General features: G+C 37.2%; 1 protein-coding gene across 2 annotated transcripts in view; it reads left to right on the plus strand.

Annotated features, from left to right (window-relative positions):
• Positions 1–6,879: 6,879 nt before the first annotated feature.
• UBR1 (ubiquitin protein ligase E3 component n-recognin 1) overlaps positions 6,880–23,111 on the plus strand; it is a 101,493-nt gene continuing 85,261 nt past the window's right edge. For both annotated transcript variants that reach the window (XM_019725387.2, XM_019725388.2), the window contains exons 1-3: positions 6,880–7,088; positions 18,639–18,895; positions 21,081–21,159. In XM_019725387.2, the coding sequence (XP_019580946.2) occupies positions 7,008–7,088; positions 18,639–18,895; positions 21,081–21,159 (417 nt within the window). In that variant the 5' untranslated portion in view covers positions 6,880–7,007. The remainder of the gene's footprint in view (positions 7,089–18,638; positions 18,896–21,080; positions 21,160–23,111) is intronic.

Here is a 23,111-nt window from a genome sequence, read left to right on the forward strand (position 1 = left end):
CAGATAGGAAGGGGTGAAATTAGTATCGAAAGCCCAGGCATTTGGGATTCCACAGTCTGTCCCCTGTATCACACAGCCTCCCAAGAGTATAGGCTAAACGGAAGAAGATAAGATTTGCCTTTGGACTTTATAGCTGCCTTTTTTCAGCCTTTTCTTTCTAACCATTCCTATGGTGGCAACTGTGATGTGCTGCCCAGATTCCCACTTGGGAACAAAACACTTCCGAGTTCTTCCCTAGCTGTTGGGAGTGCTGCCAGCTGCATTCCCCGGCTGGAATTGTCTCTACTGAAGAGGGCTGCCTTGCTCATGGTGACCCCTCTTGCCAGGGCTGCCACATCTAATTACTCATCAACACGAGTGTATCAAGGCCTTCTCTTCTTGTCCCAAGTCTGAAAAGCTAGCCCAGCTTCAGAAATCCCTAGAGAGTTGGTTGAGGCCTTCATTCCGACTGCATAGCTGCTCAGCTTCTCCCTCAGTCCAATCATGTTTCCTTCCTTTTCTTTCCATTCCACAGGTGTTGATCCCAAGAACTCTCCCTAATAAACCCTAAACTAAACTCTGCTTCATAGTCAGCTTCTTTGGAAACCCAATCTCTAACACCATGTGCAATCCAAGCATCTGTTAAACTAATCCCCACTGAAAGGTAATCTGATAAGATATTATCCTCCACAAACATAACTTGCATTTTAATAAGGTCTCAAACTGAAAGCTCTTCAGATCCCTAGGAAGGAGCCTCTAACAATGAAATAAATATAAATGCTAGTTTATAATCTGGTTTTGGAAATTATGTAAGACCGATGCATATTTTGTGAGTTGATTTTTAAAGACTGTGTATTAAGTCTTTAAATTTATAATTTCAATTCCAATAATTTTTATCTGTACTGTATTTTAGGTTTTTTGAGTTTTTTTGTTTTTTGTGTTTTTTTTTTCAGAATATCGAACATCCATAATCTGGTAGGCAGTCACTGTGTGCTATGGATGTAAAACTGAGAGTGAATTCCTGCTCTCACGAAACTCACAGTGTAGCAGGTTCAACCAGTATCTAAATAATTAACTCTAGTGTGATATAAGCCCAGAGCCACTTAAAGTGTAATGAAAACACAGAGCGAGCAATTCTGCCTATTGGAGAATGAAAGAATCTGAAAACTTCTCAAAGGGACTCGTATATAAACTGATCTTAAAAAAAATAACCGGAAATCCCTTACTAGAAAGAGGTGTGGTGGGGGAGGGGCACTCCAGGCCAAAGGACTGACCAACCTATGCAAAAGCACAAAAGTGTGCGACTGTATGGTGTGGGCAAGAAATACAGTGTGGAAAGTTTAAGGTGAGGGGTGGCAAAGGAGATTACACTGGCAAATATTTTTTCAAGCCCGATTGTTAAGGGCTTTCAATGCCATGCTTAAGGGTTAAATTTTACCTTATAAAGCAGTTATCCAATACATTTAGGTAGGAGAGTCACATGACCAGATTTATATTTAAGAATAATTCTGGCAGGAGAATAGAGGATGAGTATGAACAAGAGAGTGGAAATAGGGAGGCCAATTAGGAAGGTTGCTCTTCTGTAATCTGGATGAGGAATATCAAGGATTTGTACCAAGCAGGAGGAATCAGGCAGGCACTACTGTCATCCACATAAGAAAATATCCCAGAAAAATAGGTCAGTTGAAATGGAATCAGCTACAGGTTCTCAACTCTTGATTCTCATTAGGGTCCTTTGGGAGAGATTAAAAAAAAAAGATACTCAGGTCCCATCCCTTTTTTTAAATCAGAACCACTAGAGTGAGGCCAGGCATTGAAAGTTTTTAAAAGTTCCCTGACGATCCTGATGTGTAACCAGGGATGAAAACCTCCAGCAAAACCCATAAATGAGGAGTTTAAGGAAAACATAATTCTGAGCATGGCTGTCCCCACTGTGTCTTTCTGGGGCATTGAGAATGCTAATTATGCATATGAGTTGTTGATAATACTTCAAACAGTAAAATGGCACCTGTAAAATGACTGTGTAGCTTATTTACACACAAAAGTTACTGTGAACTGATGTTAATTAAAAAAAGTATGCCTTTACATAAGAATCAAACAAATTCATAATCTTGTTCTAAACTAGGCCAATATACCACACCTAGTCTAAAACAGAAAAGAACAGTGACAATTCATAAGCTTTTTAATCTATTTTATTTGGTTTATACCCTATAAAATATCTAATATAAATGTACTAGGATATTAAATGTGTGCCAGATACCTGATGAATATTTTAGTTTATTTAACAATAGACATTACAATATACCAAGTGGTAAAACAGACTTAAATTTTTTTTTTTACAGGAGGTAGAGTGAAGTGGTTAAAGGCACAAATTTTGAAGCCGGGCAGAGCTAGGTTTTGAATACAGGTTTTGTCACTTAACAATTGCACTTCTTTAAACAAGCAACCTCACTTGTTCAAGCTATAATTTCTTTGTACAGTGATGATAATAGGAACTAACATCACAGGATTGTTTTGAGAGTCATACTTTAAAATGTTTCTAAAGTCCTTAACGTATTAGTTGACATTTGTATGTATACGTCTTGGTTCTTATACTCAAGGAACTGAGATAAGGTAGGGCCATGACAGACTGTAACATAAGGCAGTATTAATGCATCAACTAAGAATCTTTCAGTTTCAAAAAATAAAAAGCACTTCTAGCTATCTTAAGCAAAAAGGATATCTATTGAAAGGGTATCAGGGACTCAGATTCTGCAGGAGGCTGGGAACAGCTTAGAAAGCAAGGCTTAGAAACCCAAAGAACTGCAGAGGACCAAGAAGCAGGAGACAAGATTGTCTTTTAACAAGAATAGTCTGAATGGACATTGCTGCCTGAGGATATCAAGCAGGAATGAATTCTAACCACATGTTTGGGGACACTGTGTCCTGGAAATGACTTCCCACAGTGGAAAAACCTCCTCCCTCCCCTACTGAATTGAGAAAGTGCCACCGGATGCAGGACAGCCAGAAAAAAAAACAAAAATGTCCATCCGGAATACTAGCACACATTGTACTGAACAATGCCAGGCATTGAGAGCTTTAGGTGGAGTGTCTCATTAACCTTCATAACAATTATATGAGGAAAATTGTCTCTGTTTTACAAATGAGGAAACCAAATCTCAGAGAGGTTAATTCATCTAAGGTCACATAACCAACAGCGGTAAAAAAGAAATTCAAATCCAGAAAGTTTGATTCCAGAGGCTAGGTATACAGCTACTAGTTCCTCTAAGAGGAGGGAAAGATCTCACCACATCTGGCTAGATCGGGGAAGATATTATCAAGGAGGCTTTCTGAGCTGGATTAATTGGGCATTTATCTATCTATCTATCTATCTATCTATCTATCTATCTATCTATCTATCTATCTAATCTGTCTGTCCGTCCATCCATCTATCTAGACACTGGGTATTTTATCCATCTTAAAAATGGATTAAAAAAACATTTTATACGATAAATATTTATGGTAAGAAAAACTAGAAAATACAGTTAAGTAGTAAGTAGAAAAAAAATTTCTGTAATTCTGCAATCTAGGGATAACCAAAAACAGAATCATACTGTTTTAGTAACTTTCTTTTTCCACCCAACAATATATAGTGAATGTCTTCCCAAGTCATTAAGAATGCCCCTACAACAGTGGCTCTCAAATTGCATGGTCTCAGGATCCTCTTATTCTTAAAAATTATTGAAGACCTCAAAGATCTTCTGTTTATGTGGGTTATAACTGTTGTAATTTACTGTATTAGAAATTAAAACTGAGAAAAAATTTTAAATCGATCAATTTGTTTAAAATAAGTTATCAACCCAATACATGTTAACATAAATAACATTTTTGGGTAAAAAAATTGGTTTCCCAAAACAACAGAAAATATTGAAAAGTGTGCTAATGTTTTACATTTTTGCAAATCTCTTTAATGTCTGACTTAATAGAAGACAACTGGGTTCTCATATCTGCTTCTGCATTCAATCCATTGTGTTACGTTTTTTCAGTTGAAATATTGAAGAAATTCTGGCCTCACACAGGTAACACAGTTGGAAAAGGAAGGAGTACTTTAATATAGTGTTTTCAAATAATTGTGGTTCTTTGAAACCACAATTGATGCATTCTTTGAAACGACACCAGAGTTGGGCAAATACTAAGATTATTTCGATGTAGAATCTGAAAATTTACCAATAAAATTTTTGTACTCCACTAATATTAAATTCTATTGGTCTATTTAGCAACGTGAAAGGATCTTTTACTCATGCTTGATTTTGTAAAATCCCACATTTGTCATTTGGAAAATATTGATTTATTGAGTTATACAGATCTTCCAAATGTCAATACATTTCATTATATAAAATACTCCCCAAAATTATGTGTTAACACCACAACCGATTTCATCAAATTTGCAAACTAGTTTGCAAACTCATAGTGGCAGATCAAGTTTGCCACAAAATGTTCACTTGAGAGCTCAAGTTCTTTTATAGACAACAAAAACTGTTGTTTTCCTTGAAGAGAAAAGCTTACTTATTTATATTTAAGAAAATGCCTGCTAAATACCAAAGTCTGAATAACCCTAGGGTGTCTGTCAGTTGTTCTTTTAAGTAAAAATGGTGTTCCGTGAAAAAAGTGGCTGGTTCAGCTAGCAACTCGGTCACAGAAGTGCTTCTCCTCAAGTCAACAATCATACTTTGGTGCTTAGTCACCCACCATGACTTCTGCACCAATAAGTACAAATACCAACATAGTTTTTTTGAAAAGGCACATAACTACTCTGTATTACTATAAAGTTTTTATCTCACAGACTGCCTGAGTCTAGGGAACTCACAGGGGGTCTGTGGACCACACTTTGAGAATCACTGTTCTGCAACATTTTTAACTGCTGCAGAGTATTACATTGTATGGGTGGCCACAGTTTGTTTGGCCAGTGTCCTTTATTGTTGGACATTTGAGTTGTTTATAACTTTTCTCTATTACCAATACTAATGTAGTTAAAACTTCACTTGCATCCTGAATTATTTTTCTAGGATAGTCTTAAAAACGAAATTGCTGGGCCAAAGAGTATGCTTTTTTTTTTTAAAGATTTTTTTTATTGGGGAAGGGGTACAGGACTCTATTGGGGAACAGTGTGTACTTCCAGGAAGTTTTTCCAAGTCAAGTTGTTGTCCTTTCAATCTTAGTTGTGGAGGGTACCGTTCAGCTTCAAGTTGTTGTCCTTTCTGTCTTAGTTGTGGAGGGTGCAGCTCAGCTCCAAGTCCAATTGCCGTTGCTAGTTGCTAGTTGCAGGGGGCACAGCCCACCATCCCTTGTGGGAGTCGAACTGGCAACCTTGTGGTTGAGAGGATGCGCTCCAACCAACTGAGCCATCCGGGAGCTCAGTGACAGCTCAGCTCAAAGTGCCGTGTTCAATCTTAGTTGCAGGGGGTGCTGCCCACCATCTCTTGAGGGACTCGAGGCATTGAACTGGCAACCTTGTGGTTGAGAGCCCACTGGCCCATGTGGGAATCGAACCGGCAGCCTTAGGAGTTAGGAGCACAGAGCTCTAACCGCCTGAGCCACCAGGCCAGCCCAAGAGTATGCATTTTTTAAAAAACAGCTTCTGAATATTGCCACATTGCCTTCCTGCAGATTTACCAATGTACACTTGCATTTTACATAACAATGAGTATCCTTCCAGCTTACCAATGACCGTTATCTTTAGAAAAACCTACCAAATTTACAGGCAATAAATGGTATCCCATTTTTAATTTGAATTTCTCTGCCAGCTAAAAACTAGTTAACTTTATTCATGTATTTATAAAAATTGGTGAGTTGCATATTTATGTATTTTGCCCATTTTTCTTTTTTTGGGATTTTAACCTTTAATATGTCATGTAGGTTGGAAACATTTCTTCCCAGTTTTTGTTTAATTTTATCTTTGTGTAGTCTTTCTTTTATGATATGTAAGTTTTTAATTTTAATGAAATTACATGTCATTTTATATTTTCTGCCTTTTGTGTCATGCTCTAAAAAGCTTTCTCCATCCCAGTATTACACAACTATTTACTTCTTTACTTTAGTAGTTGACTCTTAAGTGCATTAAAATTATTTTGATATATGATTTGAAGTAAAGAGCTTAATCTATTCCTAAATATCATTTCCAAAGTGTCAGAAGCTTTATTTTTCCCTTTGTTAAAAATGCATTTCTAAATGTTTTGTAAACAATTTAAAACAATGCAGGTGAAGCTCAAGTAGCTCTTGACACCTTATTTCTCTCCTGGTCCTCAGAGTTTACTATTAGTTTGTTGTCTTCCCTTTCAGACTGTTTCTTTCACTTTTTAATGCACGTAAGCGTGAATATACAGTCTGTAGCAACTTGATTGTTGTGTTTTTCCCTCACTTAATTTATTTTTATCTTTCCATATGGTGTTCCATAATGTGTATTAGCATGTTTATTTTGTCTTCCTTCTGCCAATGAATGACTAAATTTCCAAGTTCTCGTTATTTCTTCACTATCACTCCTAAAAAAGCTGTGGCCCGAGTTTTATTGCGCGCACGTGCAAGTGCTCATTACTGAAGACGTTAACAGCTTTGAGTGCGTTTTCATTTGTGGGCTCAAGGGCACCACTGAGCCCGTACGTTGAGACACAACACACCCAGACCAACGACCCCGCCAGAAGGCGATCAGAACGGGTTCTCACTTAGCCCCTGACAGTTTTCTTCCTTCCATAATGGACGCTGAATTTGTTTTCCACCTCGTACATGCAACAGTTCGCTGAACCGAAACCACACACACAACTAGACCGCCACCGAGCACTGCAACCAAAAAATGATGGAAGGAAAACGCTCCGGCCTTATGGGCCGTGACGCTTCCTTCCGGGAAACGGACCGGAAGTCGCTGTCGGAGTCTGCGTGCAACTCGACTTCAGGGGCCGTCGTAAAAGTGTCGTCCCTCGTCTCTTGGACCGGCCACAGGTTTCCGCTCGCCTCCGGCCGGGGGTCCGCAACTGCGAGCGTCAGTTTCCCTCAAGATGGCGGACGAGGAGGCTGGGGATGCGGAGAGGATGGAAGTGAGCCCGGAGTTGCCCCAGACCCCCCAGCGCCTGGCATCTGTAAGTCCTTGCGGGCAAGTTCCTTTTGTGCCCCCCAGTCCCTCCCTACCGCGCTCAGAAGGATGCGGGGCTTCGCCCCTTATGGCGGCTTTGGGGAGGGGGAGTCGTATGGATTGGTCTTGAAGGAATCCACCAAATAAAGTTGGTCATCACCCACGTTCCTGCCGGCCAAGTCTACAGGCTATAACCACTGTGTCACCTATAAGTGGTAACAAGCTCAAGCGTGTCTCTATCCTGAAGCAGAAAGAACTGGTGATGTTATTAGGTGGTTTGTCTGGTGTGGGGGCTGAGGCGGGGTTGGAGGAAGAGCCATTTTCCCATGGACGCCGCGCTACCCCCTCTGGACGACGGGCACACAGGACGCAGCGCCCAGTGTTGTATTGCAAAGCTAGTTGGGTGGGGCCTGAGGGTGTCGGTGTGCGGCCCCTGTCAACTCACGTCAAGATGTGGGGTGTAGGGATTATAGCCCTTCATTCTAGTACCTTGAGAACACCAGGCCTCATCTTCAACAGGGAAACCCGTCATCTGTCGCTGCCCTTTAAAGGTGAAGAAGCGACTTCCAGACGTTTCAAGTCAGAGCAATACCATTCATTAGTATCGGAATCTATGTGTTGCCCTTGTGTTTTGAAATAATGGGAAGGCAGAGATCAGGCACAAACGTGAGTCAATAGTCTGGCTCCAGGAGAAAGCTGACTGAGGAGGAGAAGAGGTGGGGGTAACATTCATCAGGTAATGTTCTGCCAGCATCCAGTGGGGAGACATATAGGAAATACTCAAATATTGATCGCTGCATGATGTTGAGTTTTATCCGTTTGTCTTTATTCTTGCATATAGAAAAGTGTAGGAGGATATACACCTCTTTCTGAAGTTTCTTTGACTTGCAGTTTTAATAAAAGCATTCTGGAAGTATTTTAACCCTGCAGACACTACAGCATTGTTTTATCAAAGAACAGAGTGAGCTCCAGAAATAAGAATCCCCCCCGGGAGTAGAGAGACTGGCTCCGGAGATAGAAACCAGGTAGGGAGGCAATTGGAATAAGGGTATGGCCACCAGCTTGCAGGCATCCTCTACCCCACATGGCAATTCAACATCACTTCACTATTTGAGATGATAAGAAATGAGGAGATAGGGGAAGTTTAGAAGCAGCTGAAACATCTGGTCTAAATGGTAGAGCTTGTGCTTGTTACATCTTTGAAGGAGTGGTGAAAACTGCGCTGTGGGTAAAGTGTTATTGTAACTTTGCATTGCCAAAGATGACTGTTTATTTAAAGCTTTGATATATGCATTCCTTCCAGGTGATACAGTAAAACCTTATCAATCTGGACTTCACTTATTTGGGATTGGAGATAATGGCAGAGTAATCAAGCTAGCATCATGTTGTAAACTCTTTACTTCAGGAAATACTAGATTTCATCAGGCAAGGCTTTGGGTTTTGCAAAGTAGTAGCTAGATGCCAAGAGAAGTGTAATAGCCTCAGGGAACTCAGAGTCCAGAGACACAGATAAGACAAGTGCTCAAATAATTTTAATTCAAGATAGGGTGATGTAAGTAGATGAAGACTTGTGACTGTTAAGCCTCATGATCACTTTTTGGCTTGGATTTCTCTATCTACTTGAGGACCCCAGATATCATCCTACTTGCCTTTTCTTTTTAAAGCTACCAACGTCAGTTTTATCCTGGCAGTGGAGTAAGATACTGGCTTTCCAGTTTACTTCTTTGCTGTTAAGCAAAACAAGCCCAGAGATTCTTCAGCATTTGAATGATTTGTATTTTAAATCACCATTGGGAGGCAGGGAAAACAAAATAAATATGGGACAGTTACAGAGGTTTAAGAAATCTTACCAACTCCATTAAAGTCTTCTCCCTGGGGTTATAGTTTCTGCTATCCTTAAATCAAACTTCCTTCTTAGTCCCCAGGTCATTTTTCTGTCATATTGCTACCAACAACTATGAAGGCTCTCAAATTCCTAACATCACCTAACATGCAATTAGAATGAAATAATAGGTATGAATTATTGAGCATTTATAAAAGCCATTGTTTAAAAATGATTAGGGGAATTGATTCTGTTGGTCTGGGGTGGGGTCCAAGAATTTGCATTTTCACAAGCATCCTCTTCTAGTTCTGAAGTCCTGGTCTGTGGGCCACACTTTGAATAAGATTTAGCTAGACATTTGGAAGTTCTCAATATAGAGTTGAAAGATAAGGTTGATCTTTGAGGAGGAAAGTGTGTGTGTCTGTGTGTATACACATATACACAGAAAGAGAGAGAGAGAGAAAGACACACATGGAAAGAGGGAGTGAAAGGGAAACGAGAGGAGGGACAGGAATGATTGAATTTCAGGGGCAAAAGATGTAGAAAGAACCAGGGAAGGACCTAGAAAGGGAGTCGCCAAGCAGGTAAGAGGTGAGAGTAGAGCAGTGTCATGGGTATGGTTTCTAGGAAAGGGTGGATTATGGGGTCCAGGAAGATGAGGACTGAGAAAAATTGGGAATTCATAGAGTATATGGGTGGGGAAGGAGGGGGTTTGACAGAACTTCTGCCTTCTGTCTTCTTTGACTGGGTTTTCTTTTTTAAGTCCAAAAGATTCCTTCTGGCATGGTACTAAGTTCTTTTTCCTGTCTATAACCTCTGCTTATGTGATTTCATTCAGTCCTGTGGCTTTAAATACCACCTGTATGCATTCAGTTCCCAAAGTTACATTTCTAGATCATCTCACTTCTGAGCTCCAGAATCACAGATCCAACTGCCTACTTGACATATCCACTTGGGTGTCTGATAAGTGTTTCAAACGGGGGAAACAATTAGGAAGCTATTGCAGTAACTCAAGCCATAGTTGATGGTATCTTGTCCTGGAGAGCTCACTGGACATGAAGAGAAGAGGATGGGTTTGAGAGAGATTTTGGAAGTATGATAGAAGCAAAGCAAAAAGATTTGCCTTTGGATTAGGCATGAGGGAAAAAGGAAGAAACAGATGACATCTGGATCCCCAGTTTTTGGCTTAAGCATTCATGGCTGTGGTTGTGTCATGTCCTGAGAGGAAGGACCTGGTTTGGGGAGTGGGCAAGCAGGAGGCAGAGCAAGAATTTTGTTATCCCTGTCTCAGTAGATGACACTTCCATTTAATAGCTCTTGAACACAGACAACTCTGTCTCACTCCACCTCTCTAGTCCTAGCCTTCATCTGTTGCCTAGGCAACTGCAGTGGCCTCTTAACTGGTCTCTGCTTCCATTTTTGCCTTCTTCCAGTCCACTCTCCTCATAGCAACCAGAGTCATCTTTTTAAGACTAAATCACATCATGTCAATTTTCTGCCTAAATTTTTCAGTGGTTTCCCATTGTACTTGGAATAAAATCTAAACACATTACAGGTCATTCAAGACCCTCCCTGATTTGGCCTCTACATCACCCCTCGCTCCTTTCCCCTCATCAGTTACTTTCCCCTCATCAGTTTTAGCCACCATGGCCTTGTTAATTTGTAAAACAAACCCACACTCTCTCTTGCTTCAGGACCTATTCCTTGGCTTGCTGGTTTTGTGTGTGTGTGTGTGTGTGTGTGTGTGTGTGTATTCCCTAGTGTGCTTTTCTTCTGCTTTTTCTTGATACTTACCTTGTCTGAAAGATGGGTTCCTCATATTCTTTGTCAGAGCACCCTGTTGATTTCTTCCATTGCCCTTATAATTTGGAATTACTGTGTTATCTTTATTTACTTATTTAAATGTCTTCCTCTCCTACCAAAATATAAGTTCCATGAAGGCAAGGATCAGTGACATAGCCTGAGTATGTGCTTGATGTAGCAGACATTTACATACTCTTAATGAATAACTAAGGATCAGCATCAATGGTTTATTTTAGCAAGATTGGTAGTGATTGGGGAAGGAAGTTGTAGATGAAGGTAAAGAGGGAGGAGGGAATGAGGGGGCATATTAGGGTAATGGTTAAACAGGGAGATAAGATAAGCCAAGGGAATTGGTGGGATTTGAGGTATTAAAAGTGGAGGGACTGAATGTTATGGTCAGAAAGGGGAATTTTGGAGTTTTAGAACATGGAGGCATGCACATCAGGTGTTTGTGATGGTAGATCCAGGTTAGATGTGCCTCTATTCCTATAGTACCCTTTTCATACTCTTATTATATGTAGCATGTCTCAGGCTGTACTCAGTATTGCCTGTTTACTGTCTATCTTTCCTTCTAGACAATAAACTCCTTGGTGGTGTGAACTGTTTCTTATTCACATCGGTATCTTCAGTACCTAGCACATTGCTTCAAAATTTTTATTGAATGCATGAATGAATGAATGAATGAATAGACATAAGCTGAGGTGGAGTTGAGGTGGAGGTAATAGGAGTTGAGGTTAAGAGATAATAAGGCTAAAAAGTTTAAATTGAATAAGGAGGATTTTTTAAAAAATTAACATTATTGAGGTATAACTTATATACAATAAAAATCATCCATTTTAAGTGTTTGGTTGATTAGTTTTAACAAATGTATGTACTGGTGTAACTACCACCAATTCAGGATATAGAACATTTCCATTACCTTCCAAAGTTATCTTGTACCCAAATAGGGGGATTTTAGTTTTTAAAAAAAGTTTAATATTCTTATGTTTGTGCAATAATCACTATGAAAATCAGGGGAAAAATTATCTACAGTCTCATATGTGTAGGGGATCTTTATTTAAAAAATAACAGTTTTTTGATAGTTGACTTTTAAATATTGAGATTAAAGAGGAAGGAGAAGTTACATAGTATTTTCAGTGAAGGTGATTTTCCTTCGAAATTTGAATCTATATCATTTTAGGCCAGAGCACAGATTTCTGTAGTAAGGATTCACTAAGAGTGAGAAAACTAGGAGGAAAACAAAAGTCTCCTGAGTCCTAACTAAAATGCAGTCACCAGATCATAGTAGTGCCCAGTGCCTCGTTTTTTTTCATCATTATCATCTCCTGATTTCTATTGTGGGAAGCTAGGGAAAATTCTGATTTTCAGTACCAAATTCTATAGCATCAGATATAAAGTTAAGTTTTAAAACTGCAGGTCTGAGTGACAGATTCAGTCCCACTACCTGTAAGAGTAGAGAAGAACAGTAACGTGTTTCCTCGAAAATAAGACCTAGACGGACAATCAGCTCTAATGCATCTTTTGGAGCAAAAATTAATATAAAACCTGGTTTTATATTATATTATACCTGGTCTTATATTACAGTAAGATAAGGCTGGGTCTTTTATTAATTTTTGCTCCAAAAGACGTATTAGAGCTGATTGCCTGGCTAGGTCTTATTTTTGGAGAAACAAGGTAATATAGATGAACTGCTGCTGGAGACTAACTGATTATGTTTAATGACAGAAATGGTCCTGCAGGTAGTGGTTTTTTGTCTTTAATAATAAGCAGAGTGTCTGTCCGGTTAGGTATGTGTATAAGTCAGTGACATAGGGTGAACCAATGCTCATCCTTCCTTCATGTGTGCTGGCTTTGAGGGTTACCTCAGCTTTTCCTTGCCATCATTTTACCCATTTCTCTAAATGTATTAATCATAGTTTATTTGAAGCAGGTTTTTTTAAGCTTTTAACCCATTGTCTCAGATGGCTTAAGACAAAATATTAAGACGTCGTTAGTCCCAGGTGATTTACTATGAACTCCTATGTGTTCTTCTAAGGCATTTTGAGCTAATATGCCACCTATTGAAGAAACAATAGTTACTTGATAAGTTTGGTTTTTTAAAGCATTTGGTACAGCCTATTTTTTTTTTTTAAGTGTTAAGTGACACCCCTGTAATAAGCTAAATGCTTGTGGAAATATGCTCTACTAAATAAATGTTACTGAAAACTCCAGAAGAGTTATTATGCTTCCCAAAGTGCCTGCTTGCTATCCGGGAGTGACATAGACCATATCCAGATGGAGTTTACTGTTAATCACTTGAATGTAATTCACCTTCTAATAGTTTACTTAATGCCATTCTTCAGAAGAAAGGCTTTGACTTATTTGGAAGAGTGGGGTTATTACCACTTAATGTGTCTTTATGGACTACCTTTTAAAATGCCTTTGAACTTTTGGTATTTATGGGAAGGCTAGAAATGACTTTAGCCACATTAGGAAAAAAATCTATTAATTTATCCATTTGTTTTTTTATACACATATTCTCTGTCTTGTAATCTAAGAAAGGATTTTAGTTGGTTTGCAAACATATATTTAATACAGTAGAAAGAATGTGAGATATGTATCCCAGAGTTTAAGAAAGCAGATTTCATTCATCCAAAGACTTCAAGGAAAGCTTAGAAAATTGGAGTATGAACATATGGTCAGAGGAGAAAAAGGAAAAGAATGGTTTAGGAGGGACAGGATGTTCTCAAAGCCAAATTCTGACAGCATGTTTATATATTTCAACAGGAAAGAAAAGGGAGGGGCTTGTTTGTCACATGACTCTATATTTAACCCCCACCCCATTTTATCGATGCCATGAAGACATACTAGACTTTCTTATCACTTACAAACACAAGGCCGACAGGGATAACACTTATTATAGGTCAAAAACAAAGTTCCTCAGGCTGAATATTGCATCGAAACTAATGAGGTGAAACTTAATTGTGACGAAAGTAAAGCCTTATACTTAGGTTTATTTGCGTATAGGACTAGGTCTCTTACGTGTGATTGACCTAAGGGTTTTAGTTGTCTGCAAACTCACTAAGTCATAATGTGATGGGGCTGCCAAAAAAAGTGTGATCTTTTAAAGCAGTTTAGTGCTTTAAAGCAGTTTGGTGGATAAAGAAGGTACTAAATAGTTCCACTCCCCTGTATGGAGGCATGTTGTGCATGTTCTATAAAAGAGTAATCAGATGGAGAGTGGTGTGGGTACCAACCATGTCATTAGGGATGGGCACATTTCTTTAATTTCTGTGTTCCAGTTTAGCCCCAGAATGAAGAGACTAATGAAAGATACAATAGTTATCTTAATTTATTTGAAAGCGTTTGGGTAAAAGAGCAGAGAAAATTGTATTGGATTATTTCAGGCAGCATAGGATAAAAGTTACAGGAAGGTAGATTTTGGTTTAATCGTGAGCTGTAAGAATGGAAGTTGGCTGAGAGAAAGTGTTTCGATAGGCTTAGAGAGCTGACTAACATACATCATATATAGCGTTTCTCTATGGGGTAAGCAGTTGAACTAGGCTCGTTGTTAATTGCTGTTGTTTTCAAACTTTATGTATCTGTCAAATGCTATTGCAAGAAAACATTGTATAACCAGAAGCTTTCTTGGTGCCTAGAGCTGCTTCAATTACTAATCCAGTACTTGCTATGACCAAGTCTAGAGCCTCCAGCTTTTGTTACCACTTTAAGACAGAAGAATTAGAAAAAAGAATTATACACTTTACTTAAAGTAAGTTGCTTTTTCAGAATGATGTTCCCAAGCAGGCATCCAAGTCCCTAGGGATGAGGGAAATGTTTGGAATGTTTGGAAGTTTAAATGTTGTGAGAACTTGTTTTCAGAGAACAATTAGGGAAGCCTTCCTTTAACTCCAAATGCTGGAAAAAAAAGGTATTTTGTTTTGTTTTTTGGGACCTTGAAATGAAAAATTCTTAATTTTATTCTTCTCAACTTGGGGAAAATACTAAAAGGGACCAAACAGAAGATAATCAAACTTACTTCAATCACCAATAATTTCTGAATATGTCACCTAGTGAAATACATCCCGTGTGGTTTTACTGATCTGGGAGGAAAAAAAAAAAAAAAGACAATTTTCAATTGAAAAAAAAAAAGTTTTCATGGTTGTGGCAATTATCTACAAAAAAATCTCTGTGAAAGAGCATATTTTGTATTTTATCTCCTATAAAATTTCTATAAACAAAGTTTTATAAGGCTTAATATTATCAACGTTTGCTTTGTTCTCTCTAGCTAGCCGGCTGTAATGTTCAGCAGTGATGGAGAACTGTACTTGTGGTAGACCCGTGGGGATGCAGGGGTTTGGAAGGCAAAGCGTCTCCTCTTGGAGTTGACAATCTGGTTGAAGAGACTAGATATACATATTTAAAGGTAGCTAATACTATCTGGCAAAAGGAATAGGAACTGAAGTAACTGCTGTGTTAGAGTGACTGGGAGAGACATTTTCTTAGGCTGATCAGTGAAGTATTCAGGGAGGTGAGCTTTGAGCTAAATGGACCTTAAGGAATAGATAAGGTGAGATGGGGGTGGAATGACCAAGAGCTGGTGGTAAGATCAATGGAGGGCATTTAAGGTGTCAGCACTCAGACACTCTGCCCAAGTCAACCAACAGTATAAAGGTAACATTTTAAAATATTAGTTCTTCGCACTAAGACAGTATTGACAGAGATACAATATTGAGCAGTATCCAGGAATGTTAGGCAGTTGTTAGCTAAGAGGCTTTATTTGGAGAAAAAAATTAAAAATAAGGCAAAACTTTTTGTTTTGTTTTAGTAGTAAAGTGAAACTGAGCAGGTCTTAAGGGTAAATGTAAAAGAAATTTGTGTTTATATTTGGTTAAGTAGAATGAGCACTGAACTCTAGGAGATAGGTTATCTAAGTTCTGTTCCTGACTCTGATACTACTTAATTGCGTATTGGAGTTTGGACAAGCCAATTAACTTTTTTCCTGTGACTCAGTTTTCTTGTCTGTGTAATGAGGGACTTGAACCAGAAGATCCCTTAGGTTTTTCACTTTCTTAGGTTTTGACTCTAAAGTTTCTCATGTCCTTGAAAATATTCTTGAAAAACTTGAAAAGAACTAGTTCTATGCCTTCCATAATTAGGTACGACAGAAAAAGTTTTTTTTGGTGTATAACACTGAATATACAGGATTTTATTTTTCATTTAGTACTGTTTTAAGAAAAGAACCTTAGGTATAATATAGAATATTAGATATTATCTATCTGCTAGCTATAGTTATTACCAGATATGTGGAGAAAACAAGTTTTTGGTTTGTGAGTACCCTAGAGAAGTTGAAATTAGAATACTAGGAGGTATAGTTTTTTTAAAAAAGGTTTTAGTAAAATATTTTTAATTTTGTAATAAAAAATTACCCCCAAAATATGAAATCACTGCAAGAATATTGTTCCTATTAGGCGAGCAAACATACAAACATATTCCATGAAAATATGCTAAAATCCTGCTACCCACCACTGAAAAAATCCTCCTGAGTTTTTCCCCATGTAAATATGTATAACCAAAATGAGATTTCATACATACTGCTTTGTAACCTAGTTTACTGAACTATGTATTATTAATGCCTTTCCACATCAGTTAATAAACATTTTCAGTAGTATTTTTTTTCTAACTTTTTATTTTGAACACATTTTAGACTTACATAAAAACTTGCAAAAATACTACAGACTGTTCTCCACGTCTCACACCTTTATCCCCTGATGTTACCATCTTACATAGCCATAATACAATTTTTAGGGACAGGAAATTAATATTGATACTAACTAAACTACAGAACTTATTTTAATTTTACCAACTTTTCCACTGATGCCCTTTTTCTGTTCAAAGATCTTACCACACTACATTTAGTTATTTCTCCTTTGTCTACATTGTTCAGCCTGTAACAATGTCTCAGTTTCTCCATAGTCCCTTTCAGTTTGTAACAGTGTTTTGGTCTTTCCTTGTTTTTTATGGCTTTGACTTGAAGAGTATTGAACAGTTATTTTTTTACAGTGTTCCTCAATTTGGGTTTGATGTTTTCTCAGGATTGGAATGAAGTTATACATTTTGGCAAGAATAACAAAAATGGTACCATGTTTTTCTCAGTGCATCATATTAAGGGGTTCTTGAATCAATATTTCTTATTACTGGTTATATTTATCTTAGTCACTGGTTAACTTAGTATCTGCAGGGTTTCATTACTTAATAGTTACTGTCTTTGCCCTTTATAGTTAAGTATCTTCAGGGAGTCACTTTGAGACTATTTGGCATCATTTTAAAAGGGTGTATTATGTCTTATGAGAGTTTTCTTCTTAATTGAAAAGTATTGACACTTGTTTATATTGTTTGTCTAAGTCAAACAATATAACATTGTTTAAAATAAAATGTGAAAATTCCTGGTCCCTTTCCCCAGTTCCTTCTCTCCAGGTAACCGCTATAAACAGTTTGATGATTCTCCTTCCAGAACTTTATTCTGTGCTTAGGAAAGCATATGTATAGATGCACATGTAAATATATTGAATTCGAACACTCAAATGTATAGAAATTCTAAAAGTATAGTTTCCTTTTTCACAGAAATGAAACTATATTTAAAACGTGCTTTTTCCAATCTATAGTATTTTATAACATTCTGACTGCATAGAATGGTATGGGTGTACTTTTATTGATAGACATTTAGGTTGACTTTATTTTTTCACAGTTATAATTGGCATTATAGTGAACACACTGGAATATATATCTTGCAGTTGTGCAAATATGGGTAAATGATAGATTCCACAATTTTTAAAACTATTCTCCTATTGATGGACATTCAGGCTTTTCGTTTTTTCCTGTTATGAATAACTTGTACGTTAAATGTGTAGATTGAAAAGCTTTAAAATGATTTTCAATAGATTCCATATCTATCTATACATATAGATTTTAACATATTTTTGCATAAAACTTTATACCTATACATATAGCTAGATACAGATAGAGTAAAAAGGGATATGCAGTGAAAAATAAATCCATTCCAGGGCTCTTCCCACTCAACATTTTATTTTGAATCCTTTCAGAGATTTTCTATTCAAATGTAAGCATTTACAGTATATCTCCTTTTCTTCTCCTACTTCCTCCCTTTATAAGTGGTAGTATACTGTATGCTCACTCTGTACCTTCTTTTCTTTTTTATTTAACAGTGTAACTTGAAGAACGTTCCATATTAGTACATACATGTGCCCTCCCCCATTTTATAATGGCTGCCTTGGATTTATGTACCATGATTTAGTCAACTCTTGTTGTGGAACACTTAGGTTGTTTCCAGTCTTTTACTATTATGAAAAAATTGTCTACATTCTAATAGGTTGTGTAGGATTATTTCACTTGTCATTTTAATTTTCATTTCTTTACTGACTAATGATGAGTATGTTTTCATGTACAAATACGCCATCTGTAACAGTTTCTTTTGAAGAGCAGAAGGTTTTACTTTTGATGAGGTCCATTTTACCCATTTTTTTTCTTTTATGATTAGTGCTTTTCGCGTTCTAAAAACTTTGGTATTCATTCATTTTGATCTCGTCAAATGCTGTAGTTCCTTAAAACAAACTTAAGAGTATGGGTAATGCTTTGTCTGTACAGTCTCTGATAACAGAGTCACCTTTCACACCAAGACTTGGCCATTCCTGAAGAAAAGGGTAATTTTCATACACTGCAGCTGCTCTACCCCCGCCCCCCCCCCCAATACCTATGGTATGTGTGGGCAAACATTTATTTCCAAGGTGTTTTTTGTTTTGTTTTTAATCATCCGCTTTCCTTTTGTATTGCTGAAGGATAAAATAAGAATATATTATAAATCGCTTTACTGGTGCCCGTAGATTTTTAAGAAGGAACTTGTAACAAAGTCTATTCATTTTTTTTTTCTTCCAGTGGTGGGATCAGCAAGTTGATTTTCATACTACTTTCTTGCACCATTTGGCACAATTGGTGCCCGAAATTTATTTTGCTGAAATCGACCCAGACTTGGAAAAGCAGGAGGAGAGTATACAAACATCAATATTCACTCCACTGGAATGGTATTTATTTGGAGAAGATCCAGATATTTGTTTAGAGAAATTAAAACATAGTGGAGCATTTCAACTCTGTGGCAAGGTTTTCAAAAGTGGAGAGACAACATATTCTTGTAGGTAAGAATTAGAAACTTACAGGATTGGTTATAATTACAGCCTTGGTATTTTGTACCTGTTTCATGATGTACTTTTCTTGTTTTATTACTGTTTATAATATATTTTAATCCCACTTAATTAACTTCCATTTATTATACACTTATAATCTGTTTTTGCTAGTATAGCTTGCTTTTGAATATGACTTAAACAGTTCTCTCAACTTTTTCTTCCTGTTCACCAAAAGTATATTAAGTGATAGATTTTTGCCTTGTTTATTATGTAGTCCACATACTCTTATTTGAAATTGTTGGGGCCAGGTATATTTCAGAATTCTGAATACATCCCCAGCAGAGTCAGGACAGGATCCTAATGTCAAACACAGCATTTCTGTAAGAGATCTGTGAACATTCACAGCAAGTGGTGTAAATGGCCTAGACTCTCATGTCATTTCAGGTCATTTTTTTGCCACCAAGTGAGATTTGGTGCCAAAGTATCATGGGCCAATAGGAGCAGTTGGAATTTCATTGGATAGAAGAGGCCAGTGGTAGGGAAACTGGAAGCAGCTATAGGCTTTTTGCCCTTTGTGAGCACCGAAAACTTTTTTACTCCCTACTCCTATCTGAAATGTTCAACTTTTGGATCTTAGCAGTACTTTTAGTTTTTTTAAAAAACTTTTATTTATTGTAAGTGTGTTTTTCCAGGACCCATCAGCTCCAAGTAAAGTAGTTGTTTCAATCTAGTTGTGGAGGGCACAGCTCATAGTGGCCCATGTGGGGATCGAACCGGCAACCTTGTTGTTAAGAGCACCGCGCTCTAACCAACTGAGCTATCGGCCACCCCACTTAGTTTTTTTGTTTTTGTTTTTTCCTTTGTTAGAGGTAGTTGGTTAGGACTGTGACTTTTTAGATTTTATAAGTACAGAGAATTGTTTGTTTGCTTCACTGTAATTCTAGGTTTGACTGGCTTATGTATAGGTAACAGTTTCTTAGAACATACTACCTTTCTTTATCTTATTCTTAGGAAAAAGTCAGCTGTTGTATTTTGTTTATCTTATATATTTTTAGCTGAAGTTCAGTCAGTTTCAGCTAAAGCATAGTAGACATTTGTGAACGTCATTTCTCCAAAAGTGTCATGGAGACAATTGTAATTGTCGAAACGGGGGGAATGGTACTGGCGTCTGATGGGTAGAGTGCAGAGTTGTTGTTTAAACGTCCTCCAGTGCACAGGGCAGTCTCCTGTATGTCCCAAAAATAACTATCTCGTTCAACATGTCAGTACTGCTGATGTGTAGCAATCCTGCTCTGTGTAGGTCATAGATCATATATATTTTAGGCAATCTGTATTTCCTATTAACCTTTTAAAATTCATTTTTAAAACTTCCCAGTTCCATTTCTTTATCTCTTTTAAAAATAAATTAATTTTGTACTTTGCACTGATTTATAGCATGTACTCAAATAATGTCGTTTTGTTCAATGTCATTTCCTTGTACAGTTGACAAGAGGCTGTAGGAGCTTAACTCTTGTTTATGTCAATCAGCCTGTGGTAAAATTGGTTTCGTTACATGTTTCAGTTAAAGTCACAGCACCTATAAACAACGTTAAGTGAGGATTTAACAGTATACTATTCTTAATGTTTCCCTGAAAATGTTAAATAAACTAGTACATTTTAAAGGTTGTTATTAGGGAAGAGCTTAAGAGAGATTGAACTTCATTCATTCAATAAATATCACTTGAATACCTATCATGTAACAGGTATTACTCTAGGTGCTTGGGACATATCAGTATATAAAATAAATAGAAATCCCTGCCCTTATGATGCTTACATTTTAATGAATTTTGTCTTTAAACTTTATTTAGCAGTGTTTGTAAAATGTATTTATGACTAGAATAGGGTAAGATGATGGAAGATAATAAAAAAAGTTCACTGTTTTTCACAAAACTAATTTTGAATTGTAATTTAACAGTTTGAAACCATGTGCAGTCTCAGAGTAATGAGGATGATTTAAGAAACAAAACCAAATATCCAAACAATATACATTCAAATATGGCTAAAATGAGGCTAAGATTATTTAGAATTCAGTTTTTGAAGCATTTTCATATTCAGTTTGTGCACCATACAGAAAACTCATTCATATTATATTATAGTTAAACCTTAAGCATCAGTAATAAGTAATACATTTTGATATCTAATTTTTAATCTTTTTCAGGGACTGTGCAATTGATCCAACATGTGTACTCTGTATGGACTGCTTCCAGAGTAGTGTTCATAAAAATCATCGTTACAAGGTATGAAAATAGAGCCATAAAATATCTAGATTAGTAGGAAATCTGCCTCTTGTTGAAATTCCTGACAAGTATTTGAATTCCTGCCGTAACAGCTCTGTTATGTGAACCTTTAGCTCTGGTTAAACATACCATGTAATAGGACATATGCTACCTCAAGAAGTAGCTCCTTACAATTTGTTTTGTTTTATACAAAGGATTATATAAAGCATAAGCACAGTTTACAGAATAACCATAAAGTGAACACCCTGCTTCCACTGGATTATACCCAGTGGAATCACTGCTTAGGTCAAGAAATAAGACTTTGTCAGCTCCATGGGGCCTCCCACTTGTCCCCTCTGAATGAAGTCCTCCTCGCACTCCGCTTGATAACCTCTCTCCTATGTTTTATGATAACAATGGTTCCTTGATTTTCCCTTTGAGATTATCACTGAAATCATATTGAATAGTTTTGTCTGTTTTTGAACTTTATGTAGGTGGAGTCATACTGTATCTTTGTTGTTAACTGCTTTCCTGTAGCATTATGAACATAGCTGTAGCTTGTCCAGTGGCCTTACAGTGTTCAATAATCCATATTGTCTCTATTTTTTGTGCTTGTACATGGATATATAGATTGTTGCAAATTGGGGCTCTTAAGAACAATTCTGCTATAAGCATTCTTACTTGTGTATTTTGATACACATGCACAGGATTTTCTCGGAGGTATATATCTGGAACAGAACTGCTGAGTTCTAGTGTATGTGCATCTTTAGTCATGGTAGATAGATAATGTCAGACTGTTTTCCAAAGTGATTATACCAATGTATAGGCTCTCCAGCAGGTTAGGAGAGTTCCTGTTGCCCCACACTGTGGTCTTAATTTAATTTTCCTAATTACTTATGAGGTGAGGGCTTTTTCCTTTCCTGTTATATTTTTAGGCAACCTTGTTATTTTGAGCTGAAATGTATTTCTCAAATAATAGTATTGGTTCTGTACTCTGGGTTGAGATAGATATAATAATTGATGTTTCCCTTTGTACATATAAATGCCTAAAGTTTTGTATAAATATCTTAAAGTTATGTAGACTATATGTGCCATAGAGTTGAAAGTGCTGTTCGTGTTTTTGCTGGCCTCAACATTATTGCGTTCATCTCAGGAAGTAATGGGCTCTAGGTATAGGTTATAGGTATTGTTATTATTATACACAAGGAAAAACAGATTGAGGAACCTATGATACAATGTGGTTAAAATGTTTCCCAAGATTTCAAAGCTAATCACTGATGGAATTTACAAATTTGATCTTTGGTTATATTCCATATTTCCCAATTATCTCCATTAATTATAGTTTTTCTTGTGCTGGAGAGTTCAAGAAAGAATGCCAGAAGTAGAGACAGGAGGAAGTTGTTAATTTCTTCTCATTTTCACTCGGGGACCAGTGGGGAGAGATGCTGACGGCTCAAGACCAGAGTTTTCCAGTACCTCAGATTTAAAAACTCCTAAGCCGATGCTTCCCAAGCTTTGGGATTTTATGGGCCAGAACATTTCAGAAAACTTAGGAATTTCAAATTTTTATTTGGCCAATAAGTTTGATTTTAATTTTTAAAAGGGCATATGAACAGCAACCAAAAAATACCTGCCATCTCTCATCAGTTTATAAAGTAAGATAAATTTTAATTCCAAGAAAGTAAGACAATCTCAGACTAAAGAGCAGTCCTTTAAACTGCATACCTGTACTTTTGTGAAAGAGCTCACTACATTCCTTGCTTTTCTGTTTCTGCGGACTGGTAATTACTTGTCTGTTAATTTTGGGGAACCTCTTCATTAAACTACCTTCACGTCTTTAAAGGTGGCCAGTCTACATCGCCATCACAAAGCACTCTTTTGTGGAGCACCCTTAGGTTTACCATCTGGGTTTTTGCAGAGCTCTTCTTGGTGATTACATAGCTTATTCAGGAATCTTTGAGACATCAGAAAGA

The sequence above is a fragment of the Rhinolophus sinicus genome, linkage group LG03 (assembly GCF_036562045.2).
Source record: "Rhinolophus sinicus isolate RSC01 linkage group LG03, ASM3656204v1, whole genome shotgun sequence".
Classification (NCBI taxonomy): domain Eukaryota; kingdom Metazoa; phylum Chordata; class Mammalia; order Chiroptera; family Rhinolophidae; genus Rhinolophus; species Rhinolophus sinicus.